At 42.0% G+C, this 16,470-nt stretch overlaps 1 protein-coding gene across 2 annotated transcripts in view; it reads left to right on the top strand.

Annotated features, from left to right (window-relative positions):
- The window catches only part of LOC130295049 (coiled-coil domain-containing protein 170-like), a 74,942-nt gene that overhangs the window by 34,725 nt on the left and 23,747 nt on the right, over positions 1–16,470 (top strand). For both annotated transcript variants that reach the window (XM_056545288.1, XM_056545287.1), the window contains 5 exons: positions 3,924–4,168; positions 4,799–4,943; positions 6,397–6,582; positions 10,072–10,389; positions 10,898–11,098. In XM_056545288.1, the coding sequence (XP_056401263.1) occupies positions 3,924–4,168; positions 4,799–4,943; positions 6,397–6,582; positions 10,072–10,389; positions 10,898–11,098 (1,095 nt within the window). The remainder of the gene's footprint in view (positions 1–3,923; positions 4,169–4,798; positions 4,944–6,396; positions 6,583–10,071; positions 10,390–10,897; positions 11,099–16,470) is intronic.

Below are 16,470 nucleotides of genomic sequence, written 5' to 3'. Positions count from 1 at the left end.
TGTCTCTATTCCAAGCAGCTCATTCCTCCTCATCCATTTTCTATGGGCAGCATGTTTTCCAATCCCTTAGTGAGCTGATCTGTACCAACGCGGACTTTAGCAGTTTTTCAGAGTCCGTGATGAGTTTAGGAGTTTGGCATTATGAGGTTTTTATATTTGCTTATACTATTGATGTATTCAGAGTTTGTTCAATGACAATTCACGTGTAAAGCTATACAGGGGAATTGTAGCTTCTTTAGAAAAATGTGAGTTTTAGGTGCTCCTAAAATATATAACAAAATTGACCATTAAAGAATGAGCGACCTCACACAGGTGCACATTAACTTTAAATCTCTCTCTATACATTATCAGAAGGATTCATGGTTATTTGAAGGGTTATCAAAGGTTAATTGAATCCCTTTATAAATACATTTTGGGTGAAATTACTGTCTAATAAAGTTGCCTCCCCACAGACAACCCCTTTCACATTGGAGTTGCTGTGTACATGGCAGGCATTTAAATAAAGCCATGTTCACACACCTAAATAAAACTGACATATTTTTAGGGGCCAAAAAACATGCAAAGAACTGACACTTTTTCGCCATTTAGGTCCATTTTCATATGGTGTGTGAACATGGCCTAAATAATAGCATATTTACTGGAACACACAAATGACTCCAAATATAAGCTGGGGACCCCCTTATGGACAATATTAGGCATATGGACTCCAGATGAGACTATACCTTGTAATAGTAATACTGAACTGTAGCATTATAGCAATTTTGCACACCAGTACATGGCAGTGGGCAGATTCTGTGTATGCAGCATGTACAGAAGAAGAACAAGGAATACACCCAGAATGTGAGATAAGGTGCAATTTCCTTCAAAAAGAAAATGTACCTGACCTTCTCCTAATTGCCAAGCAATGCTACTTCTACACTTCTACCATGTCAAGTCAATTTGGTGTTTTTTTTTTTTTTTTTCTATATTTCCCTTATGAAACCCGTAGCTCCTCAGATAATATCCCCAAAATAAATCCTGTGGGGGAAATATACTAATGCTATTTTCACACTGCTTTAGCAAGGACTTTACTGTATATGCCAAGAAATCACCCAACATATACAGCAAATATTTTTATAGAGCTCCACTGCTTGACCGAGGCCAAAAGGTAGTAGTTTCTGCCATTGGGCGATATGTGTCATGGTTCACGTGCATTTGAATCACTTAGCATGCTGTGAAAATATTCTTACTGTGCAGTATATACTTTTGTTAGAATGGGAGCCTACGTATGACATGGTTTACAACACAGTATATATCTGCAAATGTTGCAAGAGGACATCATTTTTATTTCCTATGTCAGTGATTGAAATACTTAAAGGATATGTACACAATTATGTATGGACATGACAAAGGATACATATGCATTAATCTAGTTGCTACGTGATTCTGTAATGCAAACACAGACTATGGTTTCCCAGTTATATTCACTTGAGGGGCAGGGGGTGTGTAGCTATATGGGAGCATTGGTAGCAGGCCCCTGGACCTTAGTACCTGAGGGCACCAATGTGCCTAAGGGATCCAACATTAGAAGACGCCAGTATTATAAATGGCACATGGTAGGTGAGGGCCCTTTTACAGATTTTTGTATTTGGCCTTTTAAGTGAATGTCCAATGATGGTCCTGGCGGCAGAATATTTGTTTAGAATTTGTGGCAACTTCTGACCCCTAGACCAAGACCACAGGAATTCCATCAAATCTGTCTCCAGATCGCGATGGTCGCAGGGAAAGTCTTGTTTCCTGAAGTTGCAGCGAATTTTGCATAGCTATCCTGCTATCAGGACCAACATTGGAGATATGCTTTAAGATAGGGCTCTATTGCACAATGCAACTATAGTGCAATATGTATGCACAATATGTACATGTATGTTGCCTTTATTTAGACAGAATAATACAAATCTCTGTTTGTCAGAAGCGCATAGCCCTGTGTAATAGGAGATGTGTAGCCGACAAATGCTGAAAGAAAAGGCTACAGAAACGATCAAGTGTTCATATGTGCATCCCGCCCACCAAATAATGTAATAGGCTCATTAAATGAGCACCGATCTAGTTAATCAATGCTCACACTGGGTAGCCATCGGCTAGTCTAATAGCATCCTTATACCTGTTAGGCTAGGTTCACACTACAGAATTTCCGCCTGCAATTCCACTTTGAAATTGCAGGCAGAAATTCCGCTTGCTAAAATGTATAATATAGTGAATGGGTTTCTGTTCACAAATTCACACTTCGGAATTTGTGAAGCGGAATTTGTGAATGGAAAATCCGCTTGAAAATTTCCGCCTGAAGAATGGCGTTGCTCATTCTTCAGGCGGAAATACTCGCGGAACACATCACAGTCTATTGGAGACTGCAGTGTCCGCACTGTCCTAGCGTCGACTTCGGCGCTGGCCGCACTCGGAATCTCTGGGCGCAGTGTGAACCTAGCCTTAAAAAGCTTAAGGAAAAGTCCTGACCCTATAAACATTAACATAGCATTAAAGATCCATACATCACCAGCATCCCTAGAAACTGATCCCATCTGGCTGCTCTTCTTTCTAGTGTTCTTGTCATAAAGGTTCCTGCTTTGTTGTGTTACTAAGGTTCCTTTGCTTAGGTCCTGTCATCTAAGACCTGCCACCGACAACCGCAATTAACCATAGAAGAAATCTAAAGAAAAACTCTAATAATTGTTTTTGGATCCTGGTATAAACCCTGTATACATTATTTTACAAGTTATTAGGTGTTAGAGAGGTATATTTAATAATCATCAATTATTCTTGATCTGTGAAGTATCCCTTTTCTGCATTAAGTGTTCTTAACTCAGAGTCTAAGGAAAACATTTCCCTGTAATCTATTTGTAGATGGTGGAGAGTTGTACACAATAGGGAATGGCAAGTGTTATAATAACAATGATCAATGATATTTTATTAAATGCATGTATGCTTTAAAAGGGGAAATAGGCCAAAATATGGCTTCTTTATAATGAAAACAAGCATTTTCTTGCTTGTACTGATTGTTAGGAAAATTCTTACACTAATAGATTTACTGTTATACTTGCATTTCCATTTGTTACCAGTAGTTGCAGCAAATACTTTCCAGATTCAATCTATTATATGACTAATGATCCTTTTACATGGGCCGTCCAGCTCCCCATAACAAGTGCTGTTTATGGTACTTGTTTACTGAGCCTTCACAAGGCACGAATAATCATGTGGCTGGGCCACATGAACTGATGCTGGATGGTTTGGGTGGCTCTAAACGTTACCAATGTTGTCCGACACATCTCATTTTTACACAGGACGATGTGCAGCGGCAAACACTGATTATATTGGCAGTAAATAAGAACCAATCAGCCGACGAAGAAGCTCTTTGTCTTGGTCGGTCAATCGCGTTCTGCTCATTCAGCCAATAATCAGGCCACGTGAAAGAGACTTTACAGTATATAAAGGCATGCTCCAGGCTTAATACTTTGCTTCATGCCTATGGTCTGAATAAAGATGGAACCAAATGATATAGAGATTTAAGGAAACCCATGATAGAATCCCTGTGTCATACATCAACCCTCAGAGCTTACACTAGAAATAAAACACTGTAAGGTTGTTGCTGGAGTGGCCTCCAACCTGAGGCTTACTAGAAACACCTTTAGACCTACAAGTTTCAGCCTATGGCTATCTGGGCCTGTTGGGAGTTGTAGTTTTGCACAAGCTGCCGATGCACAAATTGAAGATCACTGCTTTAGAAACTAAAAAGTGTCTTAATGGTGGAATAACTGAATTATAAAAAGTTGTGTTGTCCTTCATCAAGAAGGACCGATTCTTTTCCTTGATCAGCTTTTCATAGGCGATCCATTATGTGCTCCCATCATACATGCATCCTGACATTGTTATATGCATCCTTTACATTTAAGGTTTCTGACCTAAAGAAACGGCTGACAGCCAAAGATGTCTACCTGCAAGAAGTAAAGGAGGAATTAGAAAAATACAAAGAAAGATGTGCCCGCCAGCTGTCCCAGATGCAGACCCTCAAAGAACATATCAAGGAATTGGACCATACATCTAGTGAAAAGGCAGAAATCAGCGCTGAGATACACTCTGTCCGTAGAGATAAAAAAGAATTAAATGACAGGATTAAAGAACTAGAGAACCGATTAAGGTTAGTGGAAGTGAATTGACCCTCTATTTGATAGTATTGTATGGGTAATTTATCCGTGATCTTACAGAGGAAAAATGGCGCGAATATGCAAAGAAATATGGGATTATGTTGCAACGGGTAGTTTTTTTTTTTTGTGTGGAACATTGTAAATTTCAGTAAGTAGAAGAGAACCTAAATGTTGTAGTGAGTTGTTTTTTTTTAAAAAAATATCCCTACAGGCAGCCATAATGGAGACACCCACTTCCTGTGTGTGCAGCCTGCATAGAGAGTTCAGCAGGGTGGGTGTGCTTTATGGCAAAGGTACAGTGAATAGAAGGCAATGGTCAGTAACATGTCCATAGACTATTACTGTCCTCAGGAATGGTGTAGCCTGCCCCCCAGAGGCCAGAAAGTTACAGGTTATATAGAGCATTATCTGTGGATATAGGGTCACTCACCAATTATATGAGCCTCCAGCAGTGTAATATACCTGTCATCTGTCAATATATCCCCCACCTTCTGAGAATACTGAGATACTGCTGACCCTGACATGACTCTGCTATAGAAATAAAGAAGTATGATATTGCTAGTGGAAAAACGAATGTGATAAAATAATATAACTATAAATATTCTATGTATATTAATATGCAGAATTCATCTGATGGAAAGAGAAAAAGCTGAACAGAAAAGCAGTGGTCTGGGGAAAAGGCTACACGAAAATATTGAGAGGTTGTCCTCTTGTTTGAATATTAATGTTGAGGAGCATGAGGATCCCCTGAATGCTTTGGTGTCAAAGGTAAACTACTGTGCCTGAGATACTAAGTTATTGTGTGTCATAAGTATTACGTTTTGTATACTATGGAGTGGTCACATTGTTTAGATGAACAAACTTTACTGTTGGCAAACATATTATAAGGGTTGTCCAGTGCCAATATTTCCACCAGACTGGTTTTAAAACTATAATAAGTTATTCCTTACCTGCCCCAAACCCCCAACAGAGTTTGGCTGAGCAAGCATTTTCATGCATGTCGAAGAGCAAAGCAGGAAGCACTAAGCAGCAGGGACCATATAACAAAGAAGTTGGCGCTGGAAGCCGTCTTTAGGGTTTATTTACATTTTCAGCATCCTACGGACTGCTGCTATATGAGCAATGATTTTCCCATATTTGCAAATTAGCAAATTCTCTTTGTTGTCATTGGGAACAGACAAGACTTTAGCTTCACCTTGCTGCCAAGTGACCTTACAGCTTATCTCTGTCTGATATCTGAACTCCCATCAGGTAATAGGCAAGTAACTGTGGTATACTAGCTGATAACTCTAATCCCATATCTAAAGGATAGGGGATAAGTGAATGACCACAGGGGGGGGGGGGGGGGGGGGGGGGTGTCACTGGCACTCCTCATGATCTCAAGAACAGGGTCCCCAGCCTGAAGGAATAGAGCAGCTCCACTCCATTCATTGTCTACCACAAATCAAACAGAAAACACAGGTGCACATCACTTTGGCTAGTACACAATATATGAAAAGAAGGTTGCAGCAGTACTCAAAAAATTTAAGGCTCTTAGCGCACTTTTTGATCAAATATGTCCCCCAAGGTGGCCTCACTTTGGATGGGACCCTAACACGCCCACTATATTCACCTAGCAACTCGTGTTGTGGTCCCATGCGAAGTGGGGAGTAAGCCAATGCCAGAGACCTTGCCTACAGTATATCTCCTCAGAGAACATAAGGATCTGACATATTGAAATCAAACTGCTGGATTCTTCTATCCCCAATATCTGCCATCGGGCAAAAGTCTGGAAACCCAATTAGTGGGCCACCATATCCTGCAACTTAATTTAATGTGAATGGGCAGCTATAGCCATGCATTATCCTTAAAAGGTCAGGTAACACTGGCATCTTTTTATTCTTTATTTTTTTTTTAAGGGGAATTCCAGGAATACACTATGATGACCTATTCCTAGGGCAGCAATCAATGTGTGAGTGACAGGGCCCCAACCAATAGCAAAACAAGGGGACTGCAGTACTTGCTGAAGTCTTATGGTGCCTGCAGTGTTAATCCCGATACAGTGATGCATCCATGCATGTGGCTGTGCCTGGTAATAATAATTGCTGCATTCAAGTTAAACTCACTGGATACACATAAATGACACTTGCTAAGGATCAGGATAGGCCATGAATGTGCATTGTTTGAAAACCCACTTGATATTCTTTCATAATTTTTTTTTCTTTTTTTTTTTCTTTTCTAGGCCGAGAAATTGATGAAAGAATATAAACTGCTCAAATCCAGAATTACAAGTCTGGAAGATGCATTGGCAAGCCAACAAGTGGAGTCTAAAGCCAGTCGGGACACCATTGTGAAACTGGTGGCGGAGGCAGAAAAACTTAAAAAAAACACGGCTGATTTTCCTGCAGAGCTTAAATCTCTGAAGAGGGTGAGATAGGACAGAAGTGTTTGTCCCCTTTAAAGACCCAAGAAAACAACAGACAAAACAACTTTTAAACACAAAGCACTGGTAGCTCCGTCTTTGTTTTCCTGTTGAATGACACTGGGGGTCTTTATAACCTAAGGTTGTGCCTTATAATGTCCACTGTGATTGTCACAGATAATTCATCAATTTCACTGTTTCTTCTACATTTTATCAGGTCACTTATCATGTCAAGTCTATTGCTTTGTAGCTAGAACCACAATTGTGACCTGTATTGTCATGAGTTAGGTCATTCTTTCAATCTCTCTCTGTTACTTGTTATCTAGTGAAAAAACTGAGGATGTTAACTGTAACTGAAAATCTGAAACCTCTATCTATCTATTACATACTTACCACCATACAAAATACACCATTACATTCATAGAGAAAGCCAGATTTTGGCGATTTTAGGCAAACAGAGTTTCCAGCATTGTTAAGAGCGTCAAAACCATTCACTGTGAAAGTCAGTCAGAGACAAATTTCCATGTAGAAATGCTCTGATTTGGTTGCGGAAATTGTGCAGATTGCACATCCAGCTTTCTAGTTTTGTGAATATACCCTTACTTTTTTACATGCTGAAAAATCAGCAACTCTGTTTTTAAAAACCTTTTGGATATTTAAGTGTTATTTGGACATTACCATTTAAGACAATGGGAGATGGAGTTTTATGTGACTTTGCTTTACACAGGTTTCACATCCTAGTCAGCGTAAATTTTAGCTTTGTAAACATGCCCTTGAAGTTTCCTGCACTGCAGGTGACAAGAAGAGACTTAAAGAGAAACTGACATCTACTTCACCCGCACTAAACCCTTCACTGGGTTATAGTGCAAGTGAATAGCTGTAAAAATAGGGGTTAAAAATCTGCTGTTCTGGCATCATAAGGGCTTCCTAAATGCAACATGCCCCCCAAAAACCATTTCAGCAAAATTCACTCTCCAAAATCCCATTGTTGCTCCTTCCCTTCTGAGCCCTCTACTACGCCTGCTGAACACTTGACATACACAAATGAGGTATTTCCTTACTCGAGAGAAATTGGGTTACAAATTTTGGGGGGCTTTTTCTCCTATTACACCTTGTAAAAATTCAAAAACTGGGTCTACAAGAACATGCGAGTGTAAAAAATGGAGATTTAGAATTTTCTCCTTCACTTTGCTGCTATTCCTGTGAAACACCTAAAGGGTTAACACACTTTCTGAATGTCATTTTGAATACTTTGAGGGGTGCAGTTTTTATAATGAGGTAATTTGTGGGGTATTTCTAATATAAAGGCCCTTCAAATCCACTTCAAAACGGAACTTGTCCCTGAAAAATTCCGATTTTGAACTTTAAAGCCCTCTGATGTCTTCCAAAAGTAAAAACATGTCAACTTTATGATGCAAACATAAAGTAGACATATTGTATATGTGAATCAATATATAGAAGAGAAATGGCGCAGCACTCCAAGATATGTAGATCAATATATAATTTATTTGGAATGTCTATTTTCCTTACAAGCAGAGAGCTTCAAAGTTAGAAAAATGCTGAATTTAAAATTTTTTCATCAAATTTTGGAATTTTCACCAAGAAATGATACAAGTATCGACAAAGCTTTACCACTAACATACAATAGAATATGTCACGAAAAAACTTTCTCGGAATCAGAATGAAAAGTAAAAGCATCCCAGAGTTATTAATGCTTAAAGTGACAGTGGACAGATGTGCAAAAAACGCTCCGGTCCTTTAGGTGAAAATGGGCTTGGTCCTTAAGGGGTTAAAGTGTTCCCATCTCAGCTTGTTATGACCTATCTATAAGATAAGGGATAACAAGCTGATCTGTGGGGGTCTGACTGATGAAATCCCCACCGATCTCGAAAACAAAATTGTCCCCAGAAAAAAATGGAGCACATCACGCATATGCGGACTTTGCTCATTTAATTGTCTATGTGGCCACCAAACATTTCTGAGTGCTGAACTTGGAAGTATTCAGTGGACCCATAGAGAGTGAATGGAATGCTGGCCGTGCATACTCTGTGCGCTTCATTCGTTCTTGGACAGTTTTGTCTCTGCTTTCTTACTTCTATAGATAGGGGATAACACGCTCACAAGGGAATACACCATTAATAGGGTCTAAGTATTACCACCCTCTTTAACCCTCCACCACCAAAGCCAGTAACCTTGACCCCTCCACTTTCTTAGACCAACAGGGAAGTTTAGCTTCAAACCAAGTTTATTTAAAAGATGCAATATAGAAACATGCATGAGATTAAACACTGACCAGGAGCACCCCAGGCAAAAAAGGAGAAACAACCATGGGGAAATAGAACAAACATTATAAACATGCCATCTTTTTACAGCAGGGTAAGTAGAACAATGGAAAAATGATCACGTCAATACAAAGAAATGCAATATCTCAGGTCAGGACAATAAGAAGATGAGAGCCATGGTTCCCACAGCTATTACAGAGAGGTCAGATTGTTTCCATTTGGATGCAATGTTAAAAATGGCCACCAGCAGTACATGATTAGAAAGCTGAAACAGCCAGAAGGCATTCAGGAGAGCTTATCACTCTGGGGTGAACGGGCAGGAGAAGTTGGTGAGCTCCTGCAGAAGCACAACACCCCTGTTCCAAAAACAGTTGACTACGAGGCAACGCCACCATGTATGATGCATATTTCCTATTATAGAGCAGTCCCTAAAACAATAGGGAGAAGTGGAAGGGAACATAGTGTAATATGCTCTGTACAGCCTTTAGAGACATCTTCACAACGGAAACCTGACAACTCCACTTACATATCACACCACAACAGTTTTGCCATCGAGGTAGGGCCAAAGTAAACCCCAAATCAGCCTCCCATTGGATTATAAAGGGTAATTTCTGGCCTCTAGGGTGGGAATTAAGGAGAGTATACACATATGACAGTAGACTCTGGCACAGCGGAGAATACCTAGCCATAGACAGCACCATTGTAGGAGAGACCACCATACCTCCATGGGCCAGAGAACTTAACCACAAGGGAAGTTTATTTAGTGTGATTTATTTTCAGTTGTCTAAAACGGGTGTGATTGAGAGCATCATATAAACTAAAAATATATTGTATCTGATACTGAGGAAATAACAAAACCCAGTTTATTAGTTTCAATAGTATTATAGTTTATCTTTTGCTTTTTTCACCAATACAACTGTGCCATAGAAATACAGATGCATAAAAGAATGAAAAGTAAGTACTGGAAGGATTAAGATTTTTGCATAGAAGTAATTTACAATAACTTTCTGGCACCAGTTGATTTAAAAAAAAAATATTTTCTACTGGAGTACCCCTTTAACAATAGCATATTTCCAGGGGGTAGGGGGGTAATTTGTTTTCTGAAAAAGGGGATGACGTTTGAGAACCTCTGGGCTAATAATTGGTATTTACTCTAACATTTTAGATTATTTGCCAGAAAATAATGTCAATTTTTTCCCCCATTTATGAATAGGAGAGAGATGAAACTCTTCTGGCCAAGAGGAACATTGAACGAGAAAAGGAGATTTTGCAAGAGAAGCTGAAGGATAACCATAAAGAATGGGGCAGTTTCCACCAGGAGCTGATGGAAAAAGAGAAGAAAATAAATGATCTGGAGAGGACTGTACGTACTTTAGATTACGAGGCTAAAGCATCTCAAAGTCTGCACCAAAGCTTTGTTAGTCAGCTGGCTACAATCCTGAGCAATGGATTTACAACTGTACCAAGAACAGAGGAAGCTGTTAAGGAGAGAATCCAAGAATTCTGCAGCTGTGAACAAACTTGGAAGTCTGTAAGTGATATTCATAAATCTGCAGTATATATATATATATATATGTGGCATACTATAAACCTAAGTACGGGCTAGAGGAAAGGAATTTTATCATAAAGAACCTGTCCACATTCACATATTGTAATCCATCCGGCTTCTAAAGATTATATGAGTACGCAGGTTCAGTTGTTTCAGTCCATCTATAAAACCTGAGAATATTAGTTAAGCGACTTTGCAAATAGTCTTGGTTTAAAATATTATACTGTTTGGTGTATATAGCTCTTATACAAACCTATGTGTCTCCATGGTTACAGACTACAAAACTACCCTGAGTGTAGTCAAATCGTTATGTGTTGCTTCATGTGCTTTCTTTTATTGGTATCTAACAGGCAGTATAAAAGAGGGAAGATAAAATTATAGCACCAGGTCTCATGATTGATAAAACATAATTTTAGGAAGTTTAGAAATACATTACCATAATTTGTGTGAAATGGAGTAATAGCTGAACTACCACCCTTTATATGCATAGACCTGCGAAGATCTGCAGCAGAAGATTGTTAAGCTCAATCATCAAATCGAGAAACAGCAGGATCTGTATCACAATGCTGTAACCAAGTCATATAAAGCAGAAGAACTACTGCAAGAACAGCAGGACTCCATGAAACATTTAAAGGGCAAGCTTGCCTCAGAGGAAATGATCAAAGATGGCTTCAACATGGAAAGAAAAAGGGTATGTACAGTATGTAAACATAAATTGTCATTTTTTAAAGTTTTTTTTTTATTTAAAGTTCTTTCTTCCACTCAGGAACAGTGGTGTGTACCCTTTGATTTTCCATCTGTTGTAAAATCAAATATCCCAGCGTGCTGTGCGTTTTACTTTGGCGGTCCCAGCCATTTGTCCTATTTACTTTCAGCCCCTTAGCCAAACTGATCATAGCGGTGCTCACACAAATAATATAAGTGTCCTTAAAGGGGTACTCTGTTGGAAAAATGAACTGGCTCCAGAAAGTTAAACATATTCATAAACTAAAAAGAGAAAAATACCCAGACCTCAAGGAAGGTATATTAGGTGAATGAAACTAAGATTAATAAAAGGACTAAAGATCTTTGGTCCTTTTATTAATCTTAGTTTCATTCACCTAATATACCTTCCTTGAGGTCTGGGTATTTTTCTCTTTTTTATTTATTTAATATTGGCACCCTAGGTATAGGTGCATTACGCATTTGTCCTCGGTTGGTATTATAATTGTGAGCTGCACTTATTATTATTCTCCTTATATTCATAAACTACTTCTATAAAAAAAATCTTAATTCTACAAGTACTAATTAGCTGCTGTATACTACAGAGAAAGTTGAGTTATTTCTGTCTCACCACAGTGCTCTCTGCTGCCACCTCTATCCATGTCAGGAACTGTCCAGAGCAAAAGTAAATCCCCATAGCAAACCTCTTCTGCTATGGATAGTTCCTGACATGGACAGAGGTGTCAGCAGAGAGCACTGTAGTCAAACAGAAAAGAACAACTCAACTTCCTCTGTAGTATACAGCAGCTGATTAGTACTGGAAGGATTAAGATTTTTTAATAGAAGTGATTTACAAATCTAATAAAATATAGATACAGAATCCGGCACTGCTGTGTATACGGCAAGTAATCAGCGACATGTGAATAATAGAAGCAAAAGTCCAAATCTCTGTGGTGCTCAGTCCAAAGACAGCAGACAATTTCAATATGTATAAAACGAATGGAGGACGGCACTCACCCAAGATGGTAGCTTCAAAAAAGTTATTTATTGCATAAACACGGTGGCGGTGGGACAGGAACGCCGAGGGCCTCAGCGTGCAGGTAACAGCTGAGTTGTACTTCCGTACTTCGTCAGACCATCACGCCCACTGACGAGGTCCTGGTTAAATACCGGAGTGATCTCATCAGGGGGCGGGAACTACAAACTTGTAGAAACACTAAGACATACACAGTGCACTAGTGGGTTAAAATAGATTAAATCCAAAAATTCCGGTGGCAAGTACCAAAGAGCAATTTATACAAATATACTTAGATCCAATTTGTCATTAAGACCTAGTTTTCCTTGAGCATCCGTACTCCTAATCCAGCGCGCCTCGGTTTGGAGGAGAGCATTACGTCTGTCTATACCATCTCGGCTGTGCACTCTCTCTCTCGATCCCGAAAAACCGCAGAGCCGAGGGATCTCCTTTATGTACTTCCCAAACATGATCAATAACTCGAGGTGAGCCCTTTCTTGTTCTAATTGAGTAAAGATGCTCTCGGAATCTAGTGTGCATCGGACGTGTGGTGCTTCCGATATGAAATCGTCCATACACCACATAATTGGTTTTGCAACATATGAAATCTTGGCAGGGGAGAAGTCATCAGGGACCGGACGGTCCAGGGCCTTTGTCCTCCCGGGAAGCTCTTCTCCCCATCAACATCCTGGAACTCAGGGCAATCTACCTTAGCCTCCGCCATTGGGAGCACCTAATTGAAGACCATCCTGTTTGTGTCCAGTCGGACAACTCCACAGCTGTGGCAAATGTCAATCGCCAGGGTGGCACACACAGCTCAGCGGCGATGGCCGAGGTCTCCAAGATCCTTCTCTGGGTGGAGCTCAGAGTTCCCTCCATCTAAGCGATTCACATACCAGAGATGAAAAATTGGGAGGCAGACTTTCTCAGCCGCTCCTCAGCCGACCCCGGCGAGTGGTCTCTTCATCAAGAAGTGTTTGCGGCAATCTGCAACCTCCTAGGGCTCCCTGGATGTGGACCTGTTTGCGTCCTGCCACAACCAGAAAGTTCCTCGCTTTGTGGCGAAGTCCCGAGATCCCTTGGCCCTAGCCGTGGACGCCCTGGTGCTTCCCTGGTCGCACCTCGCCCTCCCCTATCTCTTCCCTCCTCTTCATCTCCTTCCCAGGGTCCTGAGGAAACTCAAAGCGAGGGCGTTCCTGCCATTCTTGTGGCTCCGGACTGGCCCAGGCGGGCGTGGTACACCGACGTGGTTCGTCTAGGGGAAAACGTGCCACTGCACCTCCCAGTTCGTCCCGACCTGCTCTTTCAGGGTCCCCTTTGCCACCCTAATTTACAGTCACTGCATTTGACGGCGTGGCTGTTTAGACCGCGGTTCTGAGAGCCGGGGGGGTTCTCTCCCCAAGTAGTTTGCACTGTGATCAAGGTGTGCAAGCCCTCCTCTGCGAGGATATACCACCGTACTTGGTGGTCTTATTTTCATTGGTGTGAATCTCACTTCTTTTGTCCAGTTACGTTCTCTCTCCCATGACTTCTTTCCTTTTTACAGTCGGGGCTGGAACAACCCTTGGCTCTGAGTTCCCTTAAGGGACAATTTTCGTCTCTCTCCATCGTCTTTCAGCGTCCCCTGGCGTCCGATCCTCACATCCGGACTTTTCTGCAGGGTGTTGCTCATGCGGCTCCGCCTAACAGATCCCCTACTCCACCTTGGGATGTAAATTTGGTTCTCAGTGCCCTACAGGGTACTGCCTTACAACCTCTCCGGGATGTTCCTCTTCGTATCCTTTCCAGAAAGCTGGCTTTCCTCATTGCGGTCACTTCCATTAAGAGAGTTTCGGAGCTGGCAGCTCTCTCCTGCCTTTCTCCCTACCTGGTCTTACACCAGGACAAGGTTGTTTTTTGTCCAGTCCTGTACTTTTATGTCTAAGGTGGTCTCCGCTTTTCCCCTAACTGAGAACATCGTCCTTGCGTCCTTTTGTCCTGCTCCATCTCATTCCAGGAAACGTTTGCTTCATGGTCTTGATGCGGTACGGGCTGTTCAGATTTATCTTTCAGTCACTTCTTCCTTTCGCCAGAGTGACTCCTTCTTCTTGCTTACGGAGGGTCATCGTAAGGAGCTTCCTGCTTCGAAGGCTACCTTTTCACGGCGGATCCATTCTGCCATTTTGGAAGCTTACTGCTGCAAGGGGAAGACTTCTCCTTTCAAGGTCTCAGCTCATTCCACTCGTTCTATCCGGGCCTCCTGGTCTCTTTTGAACAGGGCTTCGGCCTTGCAAATTTGTAAGGAGCCACCTGGTCGTCCTTACACACGTTTATGAAGTTTTATCAGGTTCATATCTTTTGTATTTGCTGATACTGGTCTGGGCCGCAAGGTGTTGCAGGCAGCTGTGGTCCAGCCTTCCATCTAAGTTGCTTACATTTTTTTCCCACCCCGGGGACTGCTTTGGTACGTCCCACGGTTTCTGTGTCCCCCAATGGAGCCGATTGAGAAAAGTCGATTTTTATGCTTACCGTAAAATCTCTTTCTCAGAGGATCCATTGGGGGACACAGCACCCACCCATTTGTTCTGGTGTTCCTGGTTTGGTTACCTGTCCGAGGGTGGTTTCAGTAAATTTTTATTCTGTGGTTTCCTCGGACAGTTACTGTTTTTTCTTTACCTGTCTGTCCTCTCCTACTGCTCTTGGACTAAACTCCCGGAAGGGAGCATGAAACCATTGTCACACCTGATTGGATTGCTGCGGCGTCTTGTTTGTATGTCTCAGCACCGTGAATAAAAGAAGTCTGTTCCACGCACGGTAACCGTGAGTGCCTCCTCATCTACTTTCAGTCACTAAAATGCATGAATCAGGTTATGTGATAAGGTGTCTCAGTGCGTACCCATATTAACTGTGTTCCACCGCGGGGATGGACATGCAATATTAGAGGAGTAGATCAGAAATGACATTGCTCCATATTGGATATGTATGTTTACCTATAAGTGTTGTTTACAATAGAGATTTGACCTAATATCGGTTATGGCTATTTAGCTGTGAGTGTTCTATAGTGCAATATGCATTTCTTTATTTTTGAATCCCCCCAAAGAATGCATAAGTTTGGGAAAGAGACCAAATGTAGTCACTATTAGACTATATTTGTTCTGTTAACAGGAATACTGTTTATACACAGAGGTATATATCGGCAAATCCCTTTTGCAATATCTGTTGAGGCATTCTAAAAATTTGATGTACATGAGGCTTTATGGGTTACTACTGCATTTTGGTTTAAGCCTACCAGAAGACCATCTTGTAAGAAACTGCATAATTCACATATTTGTTATTGCTAGGGATGTCCTGATACTGATACTAGTATCGGTATTGGGGCCAATACTCAGCATTTGCATGGTATTGGGGACTCGTTTAATGTCCCGACACCATGTCCGATACCTGCTGCTGTGCGGCCCCGCTCCGCTGTACCGTTCTCCCGATCATATCATGGCGTCCTATGGAGGAGCATGGGACACACCTCACTCCTCCAACCCTGCGCCCAGCGTAACGCTACAGAGGAAGTGGAGTGACGTGTATGTCACATGCTCCTCCATAGGACGCCATGATGCGATCGGGAGAACAGGACAGCGGAGCGGCAACACCCGAGGACAGCCACAGGTGAGCACTGTCTACAAGAGGAGGGGGGGGCTGCTGTCTATAAGGGGGTGGCCTGCTGTCTATAAGGGGGAGGCCTGCTGTCTATAAGGGGGGGGGGCTGCTGTCTATAAGGGGGGGGGGCTGCTGTCTATAGGGGGGGGTGGCTGCTGTCTACAAGGGGGGACCCTGCTCCCTACAAGGGGGGACCCTGCTGTCTACAAGAAGGACAAGAGGGAGCACTTTCTGAAAAGTGGGAGGGCCTGTTGTCTACAAGGGGAGGGCTGTCTACAAGGGTGGGTCCCTATCTACAAGGGGGGGCCTGCTGTCTGTAAGGGAGACAAGAGGGAGCACTGTCTACAAGGGGGGGCTGTCTACAAGGGGGGACTGCGATCTACAGGGATGGGGCTGCGGTCTACTGGGGGGCTGCTACTAATGTCTGCAACTATCTATACTACCTACAAGGGGATACTACCTACTATAAAAGGCAATCTTACAGCAGAGTCACCTACACTAACTTGAATTTATAGGTTCTACTGCTGCTCACCATGTGAACATCAGCGCAATCGCTCCAGAGACATCGGTCTCTTCGCCAAAGCAAATTCCCTGTTCTGTCCAATGGAGAAGAGAGAGATCTTGGCTCACACTACAGCAGCCGCCTCCATTGTTCACAACAAAGAACCCACATATCAGCACGGGAAGCAGCGCCAGAGGCCGGGTCCCCCTGGGGT

This window comes from Hyla sarda, chromosome 11 (assembly GCF_029499605.1).
Source record: "Hyla sarda isolate aHylSar1 chromosome 11, aHylSar1.hap1, whole genome shotgun sequence".
Lineage (NCBI taxonomy): Eukaryota > Metazoa > Chordata > Amphibia > Anura > Hylidae > Hyla > Hyla sarda.
The sequence above is the reverse complement of the archived record's forward strand: the minus strand, read 5'-3'. Positions and strand labels throughout refer to the sequence as shown.